The 20850-nt window shown below is 35.4% G+C and overlaps 2 protein-coding genes and 1 long non-coding RNA gene across 3 annotated transcripts; 2 read left to right on the top strand and 1 right to left on the bottom strand.

Annotated features, from left to right (window-relative positions):
• Nucleotides 1–793: 793 nt before the first annotated feature.
• LOC147501689 (NADPH--cytochrome P450 reductase-like) lies at nucleotides 794–8597 on the top strand. The gene is made up of 18 exons (XM_086606713.1): nucleotides 794–1291; nucleotides 1942–2001; nucleotides 2095–2171; nucleotides 2299–2356; nucleotides 2460–2543; nucleotides 2619–2655; nucleotides 3144–3213; nucleotides 4031–4237; nucleotides 4367–4459; nucleotides 4742–4967; nucleotides 5069–5152; nucleotides 5295–5446; nucleotides 5545–5641; nucleotides 5798–5947; nucleotides 6055–6132; nucleotides 6531–6653; nucleotides 6728–6841; nucleotides 8165–8597. Exons 1-18 carry the CDS (start codon nucleotides 986–988, stop codon nucleotides 8243–8245), a joined length of 2097 nt encoding a protein of 698 aa, XP_086462839.1. The 5' UTR covers nucleotides 794–985; the 3' UTR covers nucleotides 8246–8597.
• Nucleotides 8598–9019: 422 nt separating this feature from the next.
• Nucleotides 9020–12541, bottom strand: LOC147501688 (uncharacterized). Its single transcript, XR_015221434.1, has 2 exons — nucleotides 12302–12541; nucleotides 9020–9241 (listed from the first exon to the last, which is right to left on the bottom strand). It is a non-coding gene; the product is annotated as an uncharacterized LOC147501688 (long non-coding RNA).
• Nucleotides 12542–13632: 1091 nt separating this feature from the next.
• Nucleotides 13633–16623, top strand: NIC1 (nicotinamidase 1). Its single transcript, XM_086606712.1, has 4 exons — nucleotides 13633–13881; nucleotides 14175–14492; nucleotides 14598–14783; nucleotides 16283–16623. The coding sequence occupies exons 1-4, from the start codon at nucleotides 13738–13740 to the stop codon at nucleotides 16373–16375; spliced, it is 741 nt and encodes a 246-aa protein (XP_086462838.1). The 5' UTR covers nucleotides 13633–13737; the 3' UTR covers nucleotides 16376–16623.
• Nucleotides 16624–20850: the final 4227 nt, after the last annotated feature.

Genomic DNA, 20850 nt, shown 5'->3' with positions numbered 1-20850 from the left:
TATTCCTGAAGCTGATTTTTTTCTACTGGACTACTTACAGACCAACCAAGTGGCCTTTTATTTGTTTCCTTGATGAGATTGTCTTTTTTCTGATGTCATGATTCTAAGACCAAATTGGTATCCATTTATTATATAAATTAGGTTGAACAGTCTATTCCACATGTCCACTAAACTTTGTTTATAGTAAACAACATAGTTGTGTTCATGTGCTCTCAAGTGCGCTTGGGAGTTGGGACTATACGTATTCCGATCATTTTGATTGTATAATAGCCATCTTAACAATGAAAGCGTGCTCATTATGCTGCCATAAAATCAAAATAAGTTATCTTCTCAAATGATCCCGAGTCAAGACATAATTGAATGGAACTTAATTTACTAAAAAAAAAATTGAGCTACAAAGCTTATAGTATTTCATTTTACGAACATTTCTTGTGGTATCCGCCTCTTCCATGTAAACATTAAGGGAACTAGCTCGATACACGAGGCTCCAGCCAGTTCAAGTTTTGTGGATGGTGGAAAAACGTTACTGTTTCTGCTCTCTATTCTCTACCTCTCGTATGGGCGCTTAAATATTTGGATTTTCAGCACATATATGGCTAAAAAAACTTCATCAAAATGCTATGTCATCAGTAAACAAACCGAAATTTAATCAACAAATTCAGGTAATTTTGTCCTAAAAAAAATTCCCAAAACATTGGAATCTAAAAAAGCAAAAAAAGTTACCTTTTTACGTACATGACGTACTATTCATGCAAACCATGAATCATCATCATCTCTTTTCTTATATTTAGCTGTAAAATATTAAAAAAAAGTCCTCTTTCTTTCTCTCTCCGCTTTTATCGGTTTACTCAATTTTTTGATAAAATTCAGAGAAGCTCGGAGAGCTGGAACAATAAAAACCGATCCATCCTCGTTTTTTTTTATTTTTTAATTTTTTTAATCTTAATCTCTCCGAAGCTAATCTCTTTTTAAGGAAAAAAAAAACATGACATCAACATCAAAGAATCTAGTAAACACATTAGAATCAGTACTAGGAATCTCACTTGGGGGAGAATCTTCTGATCCAGAAAAGATTCTAATAATTTTCACTACTTCACTTGCTGTTATAATTGGTATTGGTTTTTTTCTATGGAGGAAAACTTTTGATAGTGAGAAGAATAAAAAGAGTATTGAGAATTTGAAACCTGTTATCTTTAAAGAAGAAGAAGAAGAAGTGGAAATTGAGCCTGGCAAAGTTAAAGTTACTATCTTTTTTGGTACTCAAACTGGTACTGCGGAAGGTTTTGCTAAGGTGATTTTTTTTTTTTTTTTTTTTTGGAGATGCCCCTTCTGCTTGTTTGGTCTAATTGTGAATAAAGTTTGGATTTTTATGCAATTTTTGTTATATTTTGATGAAAATTTGGAAGAATTATGATTAATTTTGATTGAATGAATAACGGGGGATTACTATTTTTTTTTAATTATTTTGTGAATTATTAGTTTGAGGATTTTGTTATGTTCATTTTTCAATCCAAAATGAATTGGTTTAAATTGTGAATTTTAGTAAAATTTTTTAGGATGCTTTGATTGCTGAGAAACAATAGGGAAAACCCAATTGCTGTATGTAAAACTTTAAGTTGTCTGTTTACATTTGTTATCTGATAATTCAGTTGTAGTTGAATTTTATGACATTTGGGTATTTTATTACTGGTGTAGTATATATTATACACTGGACTAAAATCAAGCAACTTGAATTGAAATTTTTGTTTGAACTATTATTTTCTTCAAAGATATGGATGTGGCATCGGCAAATGTTAGTATAGGTTATGATTGTTAGTAGAATGATATCTTTGATTTAAGTTCACAACCGTCTTCATTCTCTGTTACCGATCACTTCCAAGTTTGTTCATAAAAAATAAGAATAATACTATGTATATGTTGTTTAATCCCTTTTTGTGACAGGCATTGGCAGAAGAGATTAAGGCTAGGTACGAAAAAGCAGTTGTCAAAGTAGTTGACCTGGTATGTCTTACATGTATTTTGTCTATCTCTATGGGATGTCGAATCTGTTAAAAGTTTGGCGTGGCATACTTTAATTATGTGTATTTTCATTAGGATGATTATGCAGCTGATGATGATATATATGAGGAGAAATTAAAGAAAGAGACGTTGGCATTTTTCATGGTGGCCACGTAAGCTGAAATCCTTACTGTGCTAATTTTTTGATGAAACTGTATTATTTTTTTTTTTTTTGGTTCCAAATGTCATTTTTAATTTTCTAATTGAGGTGCGCATACATGATTTTGCTTAAATTTTTAGATATGGCGATGGTGAGCCGACAGATAATGCTGCAAGATTTCATAAGTGGTTTACTCAGGTAAATATTGAACATATACTAGATAAAATCTGTCGTATCTCATGGAATTCTCATAAGTCGTACCTTCTTAAGCACTCTGACAATTTGTGGCAATACCATCTAGGAACATGAAAGAGGAGCCTGGCTTCAACAACTCACATTTGGTGTATTTGGTTTGGGTAATCGCCAGTATGAGCATTTCAATAAGGTACATCTCTATCCTGGTAAGGTTCATCAGTTTCATATATTTTGGGAATTATTGACAAGTACCACTCTGAAACAGATTGCGAAAGATTTGGATGAACAACTTATTGAACAAGGTATTAACCCAATTCACCTGCGTATTCTAAATTGCATTCCATGCTAATTTTCTTATACTATTTTCTTGTGTGCTTCTATTCCCTCAATACAGCTCTAGAACGAATAATTACTTTTCCCATTGACATGTTTGTGCTGCATTTTTTTCTTGTGTGCTTCTATTCCCTCAATACAGCTCTAGAATGAATAATTACTTTTCCCATTGACATGTTTGTGCTGCATTTTGCTCAAACATTTCATGAATCCAATTGAACAGGATAGATCTGGCACCCACTATGTTTGTTGTGATGCCTTTTAACTTAAACTATTGATGGATTAACATGCATAGACAGTGAACTGCAAGTTATTGAGTTGCGACAACCACACATCTTAGTTGATTTCTGTACAAGATATTAACTTCTACTGAGTTCAGTTCACATTTCTTATATGGCTTAAAGATAACCTTTACTCAGTGACCGAGGGATTAACTTTGTTGTGGTCGTTGTGATAGGTGCAAAGCGTCTTGTTCAAGTGGGGATGGGGGATGATGACCAATGCATTGAAGATGATTTTACAGCATGGTATGTTATAGTTTTCAGGCCTTTCAGCTCATGTTCGTGTAGTGGCTGTTATGTATCTTAAATTTTATATTAGTAAAGACCACATAAATTGCATAACTATTTTTCCGTTTCACTTATTATGCCTATGTAATATTAATTTATACAGTTTTCATAATCACGGGAGAGGAAAAAGGAAAGCAAAGAAAAGAGAAAAGAAATAAGATGATTTTAAAAGTTATACAGTTTCTTCAAAATTCAAGTCGCATGAACATATCAAGTTTCGTCATCAAACTTGCCCCCCCCCCCCCCTCCCCCCTCTCAAAATCTTGACTCGAAATGAAACTCGAATTATGTGACTCCCCATGATCCAAACATAAAGGAAAACAATGACATGAAATGTTAAGTGTCTGCTTTGATATCTCCAATATCATTTGTCTGCAAAGTGTCAACTTGGATTTATTCTTTGAAAGGAAACCGATCAATGATATTTTCTTCTCTTCTCCTTCCTTGTTTTCCTTATCGTAACTAACCTGTCCAATATAATTCCCACTGTTAGTAGTTCTTTACTCCACTGTTTCGCTTAGTAAAAAAATTGCTGAAAACTGAATTTGTACATACAAAAAGCTCAATTATTTCTCTTTATCAATGATAATACATACACAAAAATACAATTAGGTACGCATAGTGATGTACCAGATTCTTCTCCACTCTCTCCATGTGAAAATCGGGATTTGTGGTTGTGGGTCATTCTCCCAGCATTGGTATAGTGTCTCATCTGGAGGAAGAGGTAGGGTTTCTGTTGACTGTTTAGCACTAAAGTAATGATTAATGTGTGTAGGAGAGAATCACTATGGCCAGAATTGGATCAGATACTTAGAGATGAGGATGATGTGAACACAATAGCTACTCCATACACTGCAACCGTTCCTGAATATCGGGTTATTTATCATGATCCTACTGTCACAGCCTCGGATGATAAATGCCTAAGCATGGCAAACGGAAATGCAAATGGGAATGCTGTGTTTGACATTCACCATCCTTGCAGGTAATTCATGTAGATAACATTTCTTTTATTAGGTATGAGTATTGTTATTAATTGATGTTTTTGTTCTTATATTATTTTGTTACATTGTAGATTGTTAACTAATATTCTTCTTGTTTCTTCTGCCTGAAGAGCCAATGTTGCTGTTCGAAAAGAGCTTCACAAGCCTGAATCTGACCGATCATGCATACATCTGGAATTGGACATATCAGGCACTGGTCTTACGTAAGTTCATCATCATATGAATATGTTTAATATCCGACCCTTTAGTCAGTGTAATAAAAATGTCGTTCCGCTCATTATTTGATCCTTACAAATAATATAATTTGCCAATCAAAGAGTTACTAAACTCATTTAAAACAGGCTTGCCAATCAAAAAAAAAAAAAACATGATGAATCTCCCGAGTAAGTGAAGTCCATAGTGTTTCTTTTTTAGTCATAAATAATCTATTGAGATTGCATTTTGTTTCTCTAGCATCAAATATGAATCCATGTGCTTTTCCTTAGATACGACACTGGAGACCATGTTGGTATTTATGCCGAGAATTGTGAGGAAACTATTGAGGAAGCAGCGAAACTGTTAGGTCAATCTCTGGCTATACTTTTTTCGCTTCACACTGACAAAGTGGATGGCACTTCCCAGGGAAGCTCCTTACCCCCTCCTTTCCCTGGTCCTTGTACCTTACGTGTTGCACTCGCTCGTTATGCTGATCTTTTGAGCCCTCCTAAAAAGGTGAAATTGGATTCCATTCAGTTATCATAAGCTCCTCCACTCTTCTAGTCTTATTACTCACTATGCTTTTGCTATTTGGTTTTTTTTATTGGCACTTCTAGGCTGCTCTGCTTGCATTGGCTGCCCATGCATCTGAACCTGGTGAAGCTGATAAACTAAAGCTGTTAGCATCTCCTGAGGGAAAGGTTGACAAGTTATTCCAAAACTTAAGTGTTTCTTTTTCTTGATAATAGTTTCAAGTCCAAGCACCTGTGTGTTTCATCCTGCTTTCATTTATATGGTTTATCTGTGGTCTTTTTGTTTACTTGTGGTTTATATATCTTCCAGGAAGAGTATTCAAAATGGATTGTTGGAAGTCAGAGAGGTCTTTTGGAAGTTATGGCTGAATTTCCTTCAGCCAAACCTCCTCTAGGTGTATTTTTCGCAGCAGTAACCCCTCGTTTACAGCCTCGATACTATTCCATCTCCTCCTCTCCTAGGTAATATTCTTCGAGGCATTGCATCTTTAAGCATTTTTTTTTAATCTGGAACTGTCTCTCAAGAAAGATGTCGGGTGCCTACTCTGTATCTTGTGCAGGTTTTCTCCTTCTAGAATACATGTAACCTGTGCTCTGGTTTATGGCCCAAGTCCAACAGGAAGGATTCACAAAGGAGTATGTTCAACTTGGATGAAGGTTGGATTGATTAACATTCCTAATTTCGACCCTCTATATTTTCTTTTTGAAATTGAATGTCTGCAGTAGACTTGCTATATGCCATATGCAAGGCAGTTGTGTATTACTCAATTGCCTTTAATTGTTATCTAACTCAATTGCGTTAATTATCAATAGAATGCAGTTCCTCTTGAGAAAAGCCAGGATTGTAGTTGGGCTCCAGTATATGTTAGGACATCAAATTTTAAGTTACCAGCCGATCCTTCAATTCCGATAGTCATGGTGGGACCTGGTACTGGTTTAGCACCATTTAGAGGGTTTTTGCAGGTATTTAAGGAGCTTTTCATGCAAGGCATTATTATTTCTATATAGGATATGTGTGCAAAAAAGTTTCATATAGAAGATAATGTCTCAGATCCTAATTTACTTTTCAGGAAAGATTAGCCCTGAAAGAAGATGGTGCTCAACTTGGTCCTGCTGTCCTCTTTTTTGGCTGTAGGAATCGCAAGATGGTATGTTGTTGATTGACATGCATTTTATTTTCTTTATGGGATTGTCATCATATATTTTGAATCTCACTCTAAATAATTGCTTTTAAAAAGAATTAATTATATGGCATTGAGTCAATTTTGGGAAAACGTAAAAGTGAAGTTAAGGAAGTTCTCAATCTATCTACTGAATGTGCCAATTAAGATATCTTGCTTTGTCAGTCGCATCTTGATTTTCTAGAATGCCTTTTCCTGCTAGTTGAGATTGGCCAGGCCAACATGAGTCCTGTCTTTCTATTATATCTAGTTAGAGTTGTTACATACACTGCGATTATTTCTAGTTACCAATGAGTTGGGCAAGTGATTGACAGTTTGATGCCATTTAACTTTTTAACTTCATGTCTATTTGTCTCCAACTTTAGGATTTCATATACGAGGATGAGCTCAGCAACTTTGTGGAACAAGGAGTAATATCGGAGCTTGTAGTTGCATTCTCACGTGAAGGGGAAAAGAAGGAATATGTTCAACACAAGATGATGGAGAAAGTAAGTTGACTACAAAAGTATGTAATAGACGGTATTTGATACTTACACATAATTGATCGTCATTTTCTGTGCAGGCAGCATACATGTGGAGTCTAATCTCCGGCGGAGGTTATCTCTATGTATGTGGTGATGCCAAGGGAATGGCTAGAGATGTCCATCGGATGTTGCATACTATAGTCCAAGAACAGGTAGCGTATTAACTTATATGAATATGTTCAGATGTTGTGTGCGTTTTTGCCTCTGTATGCGCACCTACTGTTTTTGTTGGCTTGTTATGGTGTCTGCTTAATCCCTTACCAACAATCAAAACAATATATGTTGATTAGAGCACGTATTTGATGAGTCACAGATGATGTGACTGCTCCTGTTCATGAAAGGTGTGTCTCTATTAACATTGTTTACAGATGGTGTGGTTGATAAACGTTAAAGAAAAAAGGTAAATGCAACCGGACTTTATAGAGGGTCCAGAGGCTTCAAGATAGGTTTTAAAAGGTAAAGAGCAGAAGGGACCAACTTTACCAAGAACTGCAACAATACCCGAATATGTCTGTTTTCCTCCACATGATCTTAATATCGATGATAAATATAATGGACTGGTATAAATCATATAAACAACAAGATTGGAACCCATTATTGTAATATAAAGTTAATTCCTTATGCTGCACAGCACCAAACATGTCCATTTCCTTACTTGCGTGCAAAAAACACCAAACATGTCCACTTCCCTCATATTATTAGTACTAACCACTAAGGAGTAACTTTAAAGATGTAAAGAGTACTTAAAGAATAATATTGAACCCGTTCCAATACTACAAAATAAAAATAAACTGTAATTACATCAAAATAATACACATATTTTATGGGGGTCGATGTTAGATATTTACTTAATTAGTTCTTGCAGCATATGTTGTCAAACCATGATTACTGTGGCGAATTGTACAGCCAAATGAAAGACGTATATGTATATATTGAACATAATTAAAAGGAAAACCGAGAATTTTTTTTCTATATTTAATATGGTTGGAAAGAATAAATATACTGTGGTTTATGTAAGGCTAGTAGAAAGTAATCTAATTGTTATTTGAACTAAACTTTTGAAACGGTTAAGGACCTTCACTTCCAATATATTCGGCCTTATGTTTGTGTTTTAATGTTGACAATTGTAATGACGAGGTTGACTATTTGTATGACTTGAGAATCGACTTGTATAACTGGTTGATCAAGCGAGACTGTTGATGTAAATTGATACTTATATTGGTAATAAATGCCCCTGTGGATTGTCGTTTTTTTTTTTTCTGTTCGCTGTTCATTTAGTGTGTTTTCCCCTATAAAGAGTACAAATTGATTATATTTATTTGCTTAATCAAACTATCCTGAGATGTCTTCCAGAATCCATTCTTCAATGCTGGCACACGCTCTTCACAGATATTTGTTTTGGTGTTTCGCTAGCATACTGCAGGTTAACATTGGAAACCTGTTGGCATTTTACAAACTAACCTGTCCTGTTTCAGGAACATGTGGAATCATCTAAAGCTGAGGCTACTGTGAAGAAACTCCAGATGGATGGAAGATATCTTAGAGATGTATGGTGATAATACAATTTGCTACTCTTGATGTAGCTGTCTGATCCAATCTCTAGCTCGATGAAGTTTGTAGCTCCCTCTCCAGTTCCCCAGAAATTTCAGCGGATGTTGGAGATGATATAGATTTATGAAGAAGAGTAATCCAGGAAAATTTTACATCCATTGGACATGTCTTAGTGCTGTCCAGATAACAGATATTGTAGCACGTGTATTTTCTTTATTCAAAATTTGATATACAGGACGTGTTTGTGGAGTATGTTTGACAAGATGTTGGAACACCCTTGCCCGGCCTCAAATAGTAGTTGTGATGGTGTATAAGATTTTCATAATATATTGGTAAAGATGTTCCATTTATTGGGTAGAGTATTGGAGTTGATTGAATTTTATACAACAGTTACCAAACTGTGGAAAGTGTTCTGCTATCACTTGTAACCACTTTTCTCTCCTTGCAGGAACCCTAATTATTGTGTACGTCTCTCTTTTGCAGTTCAAAATGCACTCAACTGAAACGAAGCAAAGATACCACTAGGCTCCACATATGGCTGTGTTATATCTGAAATTCAATTAGTGCAAAATAGCAATGCCCAAATGTTGATCAGTAAAGCATATGGAGAGTCTGTAGGTAGTAGGAGACATTATTTTAGGAAGCACACCCAAACGTTAATGGAGCATAAAATTTGAAAATTGGGTTAACTAGTTCCCCACCCACCCCCTCCCGAATTGGGGTTAGCTAGTATTACCCCCTAGAATGAGTATAAATTATTCTAGGTGAGAAATTAGATATCAATATAAATGATTAATAGAAAATGAATTATTCGGTTGAAGAAACGAGTCCATAGAGTTAATAACAAACAAAGAATTCCAAGTTACAAAATAACACCAGATCTTCCCCAAAGACAAATTTTGAGGGAAAAATTCAGTCAGTTCCATTTTTCTTTCTTTGCTCCCAGCCTGTCGGTATGAAATACCAGTACAAAGTTACAAACACAGCATATGAAAAATAGCCTGCAATCAACATCATAAAAAAAAACATTATTGAAGACCTCTGCAGTGGTAAAAGGCACTAACTCTCAGAAACTGTCCATCTAACTGACCATTTGACCAGCTGAACGATACTGATAGAATGATCGACTGCGCATGGTTGCAAAAGTAGATATATTAATATTTTGCAGACACTGAGAAAACGCCCAACTCTAACTCTTATTCTTTCTTCACTCCCTCAGTATTATTATCTCATAACAAAGAAAATATGTAAACATACAAGGAAACAAGCATCAAATTGACATATAGACAGAGCTATTGATGCTTTTTTGCTCTACTTATGAATTAGGATAATACTAATGGAGTTCATTTGTCAAAAATTATAGTGAATAAACACTTTTTACAGGTTTCTTTTCCGTAAGAGAACAAAACGCAGACCTATCTCCAAAAAATAAAGCAAAACAAATAAAATGAAATAAATTCTAAAAAATAACAAAATAATAAAAATTTAATAAAAAGAAAGAAATGAAGCAAAACACAACACTATCCTACAGATCTAGACACAATAATTATTTCGTCAGGTAGGACTCGAGCCTCTGACAGTGTTTATGTTAGATAAAGTAGATGCTCTAACCATCAACTACTTACAGTTTGTCAAATTAATTTTCTAATACAAAACATTATCCTACAAAGTTAAAGATCAGTTGAATGAATCATGTTTCTCCATACAATACGTGCAGTTCATTCCAATTTACTCTCAGTCACTTACCACCTTGGAGTACATCCCTAAAGTATCCCTCTTAGCAATTTTAGAACCCTCATCTTATACAAAGCTTATAACTAAAACAGAGGGCGATCTTGTAATTAAACACCTTATTAGGGGTATCCCTCGGAGCCCCACTAACATATTCTTGAGTGTGGAATACATATGCCCTTGGAGGGCTGGACCTAACATTTTTTATAAGGAATGAGTTGTATTTATGGACATAAAAAACAACAGCTCTCACCACTGCACTACTGGAAATCTGTCGAAAGATTATCCAAATACACCATTAAGTCCATTCTATCCTGAAAATTATGAGTTGGTTAAAGAAAAAACATTTCTTCATTAGGCTTAATCCAATGTTAGTCGAGTTCCACACATGCTCTAAACACAGAGAAAGTTCATTTCCTTACTCTACTCCATACTATTTTAGAATCCTCACCCTATACAGTCACCAAACTAAACTTTTACGGCAGCCCACATTGACAGCATAAATTCTATCGTAATGGAGTTCCCTTCACCAATTGTTACCAAATCTGCTACGTTTAAGAAAATAATAGAGAACACATTTTGTTATATCTTTCTTTAAAATCTTAGTGTACGAAATAATGGGAAACTACTAAAAGCCCACCTAAATTAAATTAATCAAGCCTGGAAAGCGCATGTGCTTCACCTAAAGTAAAAACTGTTGAGGACGCACATCAGGAACTTTGTAAGACTCATGTTCTACATAACCATGAGCTACTAGTGCTTTGTTGAACTAATTTCCAAATGTACAACTCCTTGTTCTAAAGTCTTGGGCTGAGTTGAAGGAGTCACATTTGTGTCAACTAACGGCATTTATCCATTCAGCTGTTTCGGAAGTTGTGTATTCTGATTGTGCGAGTTTCTCACAATGGATGGTAACTTATATCATTTAAAGTTCTAACTCTTTAGTTTCCCTCACTCTTTGGTGACTCCATCCGATAACTCTTGCTAAACTTTCAGCAGTACACATTGCAGAAGTTAAGAGAATCTTAGTGAAGTAAGTGACTACATCACTTCATAATTTTGTAAATAAAAAGCAATTTAACCAAAAGAAAGACATTTAAGATACTCTTAAAACTTTTAGTAGTATATTTCCTTTACAAATTTATTTAGAAACACTTATGGAAAACTCTTAGCCACAATGATACAAGGAAGGAAAGCGCATGCATTCACCAAAAAAAGAAATATGCGCCAGGTAGGACTCGAACCTACGTCTTCTGATGGCTTTATTCAAAGAATAGCCCGTGTGATATGTACAAGAGACGCTCTAACCGCTGAGCTACTGGCGCTTTGTTTAATGAGTTTCCAAAAATAAATCCATACCCTAAAGCTTTTCAGGTAGGATGAATAACTAACCTTCATCCAATCGATTTTGTTGATATTTGTAGCCTATTTAATGAACGAATCAGGGTTACTATTTAATTTTGTCCAAAGTTGTAGTTTCATATAATTCGTAGCCTATATAATACACAAATCAGGGTTACTATACAATTCTATCTGAGGTTTCTTTTTAAAAAAAACACTACCGCTCTTAAATACATTTATGTCCTCTTCCTCTTACTCCTTTAGAACACCTCAATTCATATGCTCCTTCTAACTCAAAACTTTACTAGACTATGCTGCATGAGGGTGTACCAAGTTAATCGAATTTCCCTTACACTATCACCAATCATTACTAAGATGTCCCGTGAATAACTAAAGCCATTGACCTCTGAAGATATCCTCAATTTGTGGCTTTCTTTAGTGACTTATACTTTGAACTGTGCTTTGAAATCCAAATCGCACTAGAATGGTTATCAACAATATAACCAAAGATACGTGATGTATTCGTATATATGTAAAATACTAAAATGTAACGATGTTTTCCTTGATCCTACTAATGATATACTATGGGGTCAAAGCTGATGCATTTCACCATAAAATTTCAAATAGTAAAAATAAAACTGCCCTACTACACTTCAAAAATCTTGCATATCTTCAAAATCCAATAAAAGCAAACCATTTACCAACCAACATCTTCTCATACCACATTTTGCCACAGTATCAAATACCCTTTTCTATTCCTTACAACAAAATCTCATTTATTCACAATTCAGCAGGTTTTCACAGTATAGAATTGGCTGGGCATCATTTTTTTAAGCCTAAAAAAAACACATTCCAGCTCATATACAAAGCAAACATCCTTCATTTCTTAAGCAATTCAAAAACACAAACAAACCAATCTAAAATAACAAAAAAGATTAAAACTTTGATATAAATAGAGTGCAAGTAATCAAAAAAGACAAAGAAATTACCCCAAAAGTGCAACCTTTTTCAACTTTGTCTCACCACATCTTCAAAGCCCAAGTTTGTGTATCTTTTAAATTGCTCTATGTCTCATAGTTTTGAGTTGTGGTCTAAGTTGTGAAGGTTTTCATGATGGAAACGAAGCGACGATGAACAAAACAGCATGTAAAAAACGAGCTCAAAGCCATTTTTGCACTTGTTCAAGTTCTTCAAGTTTGGTGAATGGGTTAGGCCCACTACATTGCCCATCCACTACGGCCCAAATGTACTGGTCCATAGGCCCAAAGCCCAAACGTAAGTCAGACGATTGGTGGTTGTGTGTAGGGCAGGAAATCGGGTTGGATAGAACCGAATCCGACCCGACCCGATTACCGAATACATCATTTTCAAGTTGATTTTTATATCCGTTTATGTATTTGGGTTCGGATATGCCGAATTTAGATTGGGATATAATTTTTGGATTTTTTTTAAATTTTTAGTGTTATCCAATCGGATTAATCGGTTCGGATATTCAATTTCAATTTTAATTGGATTCGGATATTATGAAACTATTAGGATATAGCCATATCCAGGCCGATATTGTGTGGCGTTTTTGCTTCATAAATTCGATCCGAACCACCTATAACAATTGGTATCTCCCAGTCCTAATTGTGTGGTCGTTTTTGGCTTTCTTTTTTTATAGAGTAAATGAGAGTGACGCAATCGGTATCTACTCTAATCTGCAATTAGTAATTTAATATATATGGGTGGTTAGTGCGTTACATCAAGATTATGTCGTATCTACAATTTAACTGTTGGAAATTGCTAAGTAAAAATATAGCTACATGTTCTTGTCATGACGAATACTGCAACGAATTGATGATGAGAATATAACGTTGCTTGAGTCGCATGTGTTACGAATGTATGCTAAATATTACATGTCTCGAGCTCGCCCAACTTAAGTACTAACCCTCAAAGATTACCACTTTTTTAGTGTTATGCGATGAATCAACAGTTGAAAATTAATTCAGCATAAATCTGCCATATATTTGTAATCCCGAGGGCATTTAATATTCAGAGTCATTCACGAGTCCGGTTTTGCTGTTTTAAAGTACTGTGTTGTAGCTGTCAGACTCAGTATGTACCATCGGTTTTCATTGAAATATACACGGACATTTTTATGTAAATCTCGAGGCATTATATAAACGGTTGTGATCTATTTTGGAAAGCTGGACAGCATAACTCAGTTCGTGATTGTCTAGTGTTAGTGCTAGTGCTAGCAAGGACTAAGGAAATCTTAGCACGGTGGGTCCACACATCCAAGTCAAAGGTGATGTGAGATTCCCAGATATTACGTGAATGAGAATCTCTCTCCTATAAAACTAGATGGACTCTAGATTCTTAGACGCGGCAAAGTCTAGTTTTTCTCTTTCTCTTGACTCTCTCAATCTCGGGAGAAGAAGAAATGGTGAACGTGCAGGTAGTTGATATGGTAAAAGAAGAGCTTCCTCTATATCAAGAATCTCTTGTTTTGTCAAATAAGGATAAAACTGGTCTTGTTCTTGTTGATATCATTAACGGTTTCTGTACTGTTGGTGCTGGCAATCTGGTTAGTCTTTTTCTTTCTTTCTTCTTGTTGGTGTTGCATGTTTTAATACCTTTCTAATAATTAATGGGTATAATTGATCAATAGAAAAAACTTCATATTAGGAAAGAAAAAAAATAAATTATGTATTTTTGCAACAGTTTTTTTTAATATTATAAAGATGGGGTTGGATTTGTGGGATTTTCATATATAACTTTGTTTTCTTCCATTTGTCCATGGATTTATGCTTGTGTTATTATCTTTCTATTTAATATCTGATATGAATTTGATGTTGGATTTTATTTGATTGTTTTAAGGCACCACCAGAACCAAATAAACAAATCTCTGGTATGGTGGATGAGGCGACACGGTTATCTAAGGTGTTTTGTGAGATGAACTGGCCTATTTTCGCTTTCCTTGACACGCACCAACCTGATAAACCTGAACATCCCTATCCTCCTCATTGTTTAGTTGGAACAGAAGAATCCAACTTTGTTCCATCTTTGAAATGGTTGGAGAAAGAAGCGAATGTAACCATTAGGCGTAAAGAGTGTATCGATGGCTTTCTCGGTTCCATTGAAGAAGACGGATCAAATGTGTTTATAAATTGGGTCAAATCCAACGAGATCAAAGTTGTAAGTATGCATCACCTTTTTAATTATATGCTATTGGCGGACAGTGTTAAATTAAGGAGACCAAACTTTGTGTATGTTTTGACTGAATTTTTTTTATTTGTTTAGATACTGGTGGTAGGGATATGCACAGATATCTGCGTCTTTGATTTTGTTGCATCCACATTATCTGTGAAGAATCGTGGTTTCCTTCCTCCTCTGGAAGATGTTGTCGTGTATTCTCGTGGTTGCGCTACATTTGACTTCCCAGCTGATGTTGCCAGAAACATCAAAGGCGCTCTAGCACATCCTCAGGTACTTGGCTTTTTTAATCTCTGGGAAGACCGGAATTTATTCATAGTTCTTGTTTTTATGCTCAAGTTTGTCTTTTTATGATGTGTATACGACCTGGGATTGACACTTTAAATAAAGAAAATTTTTTAGTTTGTTGTCCTGTTCATGTTAAACAACATTTTTTGTTTCAATGGTAAATCAGTCCTGAAAAGTGGGGGAGTCTAGATATTCCCTTAAGACAGTGTCTTTTGCAAAAGGAATCTGATACCATTGGCAAACAAACGCAGGAAATATTAACATATTCAAGTGCCCTGCCAACTGATAAATTTACCAATGATGTCGACCAGCACCCCCATTTTCCAGAATCCCGATTGAAGACATGAATCTTCAAGAAACAATCAGTTTTGTTTTTTATTTTTTAAATCATATATTTGATGTGTGACGATTGCAAATTAGAATCCAGAGAATCATGGACAGGCAAAGTTGGTTATGGGGCGGAAAACGATATTGATAAAGATCTAAGTTACATTGACACGGACATGTGTGTCCGTATCCGACATGGATACGAAGTGTCTGACACGGAGAAATTTCAAAAACTGAGGGTATATCACATACAATATGTGTCAGTGTCGTGTCTGACACAAACACGTGGATACGCATCCGACACGGATTATTTTTAAAGTATGGTGTGTCCATGTAATGTAGATGAAGAATAAAAGTGAAAGGGGAATAGCGAGACCAGGCTTATAGATTGTTACTCCTCCAAACCTGACAGAAACACAGTCTCTAATACAAAACAAATTTGAAATTCCTCATTTTAGGAAGGAGGTTTCTGGCCTCTATCACTTGTCACTTTCGCAACATCCGTCTTGGATTTCTTCTGTAGTTTGCAAGCTTCTAGACACCTTACACATACAATCGAATTGTATATGAAAGATGAGAGCTCTCTGATTAATGAGAAAATACATACAGCCTTGATATGTTTTTTTTTATATGTTAATGCTCCACGTATCTAGAGTTATATCCTGTCCTGTTTTCTTGACACTGTTTTTCACTTTTTTGGGTAATCCAATAGGCTGACACTTGAAAGTGTGATTTGAAGCTCTGAAAAAAGTAGCAATATGATCATTATCTCATTGATATTTTATCACCATTCTCTTTCTTTGGTGATTGCGTAGAAACCTAAGCTCTACCATTTCTTCACTTTGGCTTTCCTTTCCATATTTCTTCAGTACTCAAATTATTTTAAGCAACATCGTGTTTGGTTTCGTTTTTAAGTCATTAGAATCAGCCTTTTGATCATGTACATATTCTCATTAAAACATATGCAGTGAAAGGCTCAACTAGGCCCATTGCCAAGTCTCTAGGCTACCCAAAACATCTCATGACTAAGGCCTCCTAGGCTTGCGCGGTGCTAGTTAGGGCCTAGGCTCACCTTCAGCGCCTAATTAGCACCTTTAACTGCGTAGATTAAAATGTATAGCACTGACTTATCTTCTTATCATCTGTTTATCTTACAGGAGCTGATGCATCATGTGGGTCTTTACATGGCCAAGGGAAGGGGTGCCAAGGTAGTAAATGGAGTGTCAATACCGCCACTGTCGAAGCCATGATCTACTCAAAAGGCAACCTTTAAGTGCTAGTACATTATCTTACTGTTACCCAGAATGTGTTTGTTTGGTCTGCTTGATTCAGTTGAACTTTTTCTCTGTTTTTTTTTTGTAAATTATATAGTTCTTCCTCCATCATAACCCTAGTATGTGTGTGGCAGTGAATATTGCCTTCTTATTGGGTGGCATCCAGAAAATGCTTAATGTAATTATTATATTAATCAAAGATGAGTGCACAAGCCATTGTGATTTCTAAGTTTCTTCTGCATATCTCTAAGAGCTTATTATATACTTGGGGAGTGGGCTTATTGAGTTGTTGAATTTGATTGGTGAGAAAAATGAAGGGGAGATTGGAAAATGGACCAAATTTGAATGTGGTTTTTACAAATTTGAATGTGGGGCAAATTTGTCAATATGCAAAATACCAATGGGGCAATCAGTAATGATTTTGAAAATTAGGAATTTTTACTAAAAGGGGTACAAACTTTGAGAGGTTAAGTAAAAAAAACCCTATTATATATCTGAAATTAGTCAAATTACTCATTAATTAATTTATCATTCCATGTGTTACTATTATACATCTGAAATTACTCATTAATTAATTTATCATTCCATATTTCCATGTGATGTTAGAGAAGATGTTACCGAATAGATGAAATCAAGATCCTGACATCTCCTTAGTATGACCAGTTTTAGCAGTGAATTCTAAAGTTGCTTGTTAAATGAAGTATTTTTTACATTTTTTAAAGCAATAGGGATTGTAGAAAGCATGGGATGAATTTATCTCACCTTACAATCTCAAATTAGACCTGTAAGTTGGTCTGACAGTAAACATTGAAATATCTGTGATTTTAGTTTTAACTCAAAGACACTGGAGCTCTATCTCCAAGAGTTGAGTGTCTCAATTACATTAATCTCAATGCCTATTAAGGGGATGTTTGATGCTGAACATCCCTAACTTTTGTAAATGTTGCTCAAACTGGTGTTATATCAGATTATCAGAATCATATGAGAAACTCTAACTTCCAGTTTGCACCCTTTTATATCTAGGTCCGAGATCTCTCTTGGGGGGGGGGGGTTGTACACCTCCATATAGACTCCACTTAGGTGCCATTAAAATTTTACAACTCCAATTGCAAATTATTGTATAGCCCATAAATATTTAATCTCTATTGTTTCCAACTAGTGAATGCCCGTGCCAGTCGGCACTCTAAACACATTGTTTTTCAACAACACCCCAAGAGACCATCTCTATAGTAGCATTGGATCGATGATATAACAATTTCCAACAGTTTTATACTTCATAATCATTTCATACACATACTCAAGTGAGCTTAATGATTGCAATTCTATGCATTTCATTTCTCACAAACCAACTCATTACACATACCTTTACACATTCATTAATTCAACACATATCAGAATGAGAATGAGGAAAATAAGGGGAGAGAGTCTTCAATTAAGAGCATCATCATTTTTTTTTTTTTTAAAAAAAATAAAAAAATCCAGCAGAGTCTCCTTTGTATTTTCAACATTTCAAAAACCTAAATCCTGTCATAACCTGAAAATCAAATAATACAATTCTAATAGATCAACCATACCAAAATATATAACTTCATATTTATACATAATACAAATTACTTCTAAAACTAAAAGACAACTCATTAAACATTAAAGAAAACTTTACATAAATTTTCACCTAGAGCTAATTCTAGTAACAAAAGGGAAAAATAAAATAAAATAAAATAAGTACTCAATGCCCACTGATCAAGTTCTTCATTTCTCTCATTCTCCCCTCTATGCATACTGTTCACACCATTCTGCTACCATATGGATAAATGCCATGGAGCAATGATTGCAATTGCAATTCTTTGAAAAATTCTAGCAATTTAACTTGGTACATGCAAGCAAACCACATACACATGATTTTTAGACTTGATACATTTAGCATATTATTTACAAAAGAGATGGTTCTCAAAATGAAATAATCTCTATTCTTACTTTTTAAGTATCCACGCTATCATAAATATATATATATATATATATATATATATATATATATATATATATATATATATATATATATATATCATAAAACTTACATATTATATATATAGATACAACATATTCTTTAATTTCTAAATCAATAAAAGTAGCATTTTTAATTTCTTACTCGCCTTTTGTCATTGGTATCGATGTCCTTAGAAAAGAACTTTTTGGTACACGACATTTGTGGTACAATTTCTTGCATTAGGTGGAAGAAAAACGGATATTCTTTTTGAAGAAGTACATCTGGACATGGCCACATAGAGTTGTCTATGACTGAAAACCGGTGTCCTCAAATCAATGCCAACATATTTCACTGACTAACCTTGCGACTTATTAATTGTCATGGCATAAGCTAGTCGAATAGGGAATTGTCGCCTTGATAGTTTGAAAGGCAACTCTGAATTTGAGGGAGCCAGAGATATTCTTGGGATGAGTACCGGATTTCCAGCTTTCTCTCCAGTCAAAATTTTGGCTTGAAGGACTTTACTCGCACATTGAAGCACCATAAGTAGGTGTCCCATTGCAAAGGCCATCTTTAGGTGCTATGTTTCCGAAAGCAACATTATAGGGCATCTAGGTTTTAACTTGAGATTGAAAGGTGGTAAGCTAGAAGGGTTAAGGGAGTTGAGAAACTTCGGTGGGATAGTGAGCCCCATTTGGATTATCAATATCATCTTCGATAATTTTATCGTAGCCAAATACTCGAAAGCACTTCACCCGAGGGGAACAAATTCAATGCAACCTCATTAATTGCACTCACATCATCATTACGGGCGACAAGAATAGTACGATCAGTTAAGAAAGTTGGAGACGGTGTGTCCATAACATCCAATTGGGGATAGACAGAGAAGATGAGTTCTTGGATATTGGTACACTTGCAGATTCCATTCGGCAATTGTACGCATTCTTTGGGATTCAAACCAATCTAAATGAATCAAAGCAAAAAATGAATTCATTAGTTTCTAAAATAGTTCGTTTATATATGGAACTAATATAGAAAAAACATTCTAATTAGAAGGCATTAATAACACACCTCCAACAAAAAATCGGCGAATTCGACATTCTCAGACTCCGCCATTTCAAGCTGCATGTTCTGTACCAAGTGCAAAACTTCTAAATAACTCCAAAGGAAAGAGCGTTGTAGTGATGCACCAACAAATTGCTCTCTCTGGCCTAACGGTATAACAGGTAGTGTTTGTCGAAAATCACCACCAAGAACTGTAGCGATACCACCAAATATCTTCTTGTTTCCGCAAATATCTTGAAGTGTTCTATCCACAGCCTCAACACAGTATCTATGTTGCATGGGCACCTCATCCCAAACAATTAGTTTTGTTTCTTTAAATAGGTCAGCAAGGTCGGAATGTTTAGCAAAGCCACAAAAAGTGGTATCCATCACATCAATTGGAATCTTAAATGTAGAATGAGCAGTGCGTCCACCAGACAATAACAAAGATACAATTCCCGATGATGCCACCATGATGACAATAAGACCCATGTTGTGGCAAGCCTTTGCAATTATATTATACAAAAAAGTTTTCCCTGTACCAGCTGCTCCATTCAAAAAGAAAAGTTTGCCCTTGTCACCATATACTGAATCAGTCACAGCAGTGTAAGCATGAAGTTATTCGTCATTAAGACGACTCACATCAACTGCAGTCTCTTCTCCTATGCCTTCATGTTGAAGTTGGTGTTGCTCCCAAATGAGCCTATTGCCAACATGAGAGGAAGGCAAAATGAACCGTTGGCCAATTTGATCAGGACTTAATCCCTCAAGTGCAACATCTGTCAAGCACTTGTACACATCCGAACGGATGGTGTCTTGATTTAGTCTAATGTATCGCAGCCGATTCTGTTCATATGCAGCCCAAGCATCAACCAAAAATTCATGCAACAATTTACACCACAGCAAGATGGATGAGTACTCTGTGGGTCGTTCAAACAAACGGTAGGCGTAATACAATAATTGGGTGAGTTTTGCATTGCTTGGAGCATTTCTCTTGATGTCCCACAACTTCAAATCAGGTGACCAACCCAAATCCCCATAAGGAAACAGAAGAACATAATGCAAAGACAAATAAGCGGGATGACATTAGTTTATCCGTTCCAACTCATGCCCTCCTCTCAAGCGAAGTACAATATCACGCATGACATCAACCTTACTCCCATCCCCAGGCAATATCACTGCAATCCCATCAGTTGTCAGAAGATTGTACCTTCATCTATCCGAACGCGGATCATAGTGTAGATGGACCAGAGCATTGTTATTCTCAGAAGCATTTTCAGTTAAAACCTCAAATGCTTGCTTATAGATATCACAAAACTTGTGGGTCTGTAGAAGAGTTTCTTGTATAATTTTCAACACTTCCCTTGACAAATTCGGATTACAATTGTGGCGGTGATCCAAAGCAGCTAGGGGATCATAAATA

Source organism: Coptis chinensis, chromosome 4 (assembly GCF_015680905.1).
Source record: "Coptis chinensis isolate HL-2020 chromosome 4, ASM1568090v1, whole genome shotgun sequence".
NCBI lineage: Eukaryota > Viridiplantae > Streptophyta > Magnoliopsida > Ranunculales > Ranunculaceae > Coptis > Coptis chinensis.
Note: the sequence above shows the minus strand (reverse complement) of the source record. Positions and strands in the feature narration are given on the sequence as shown.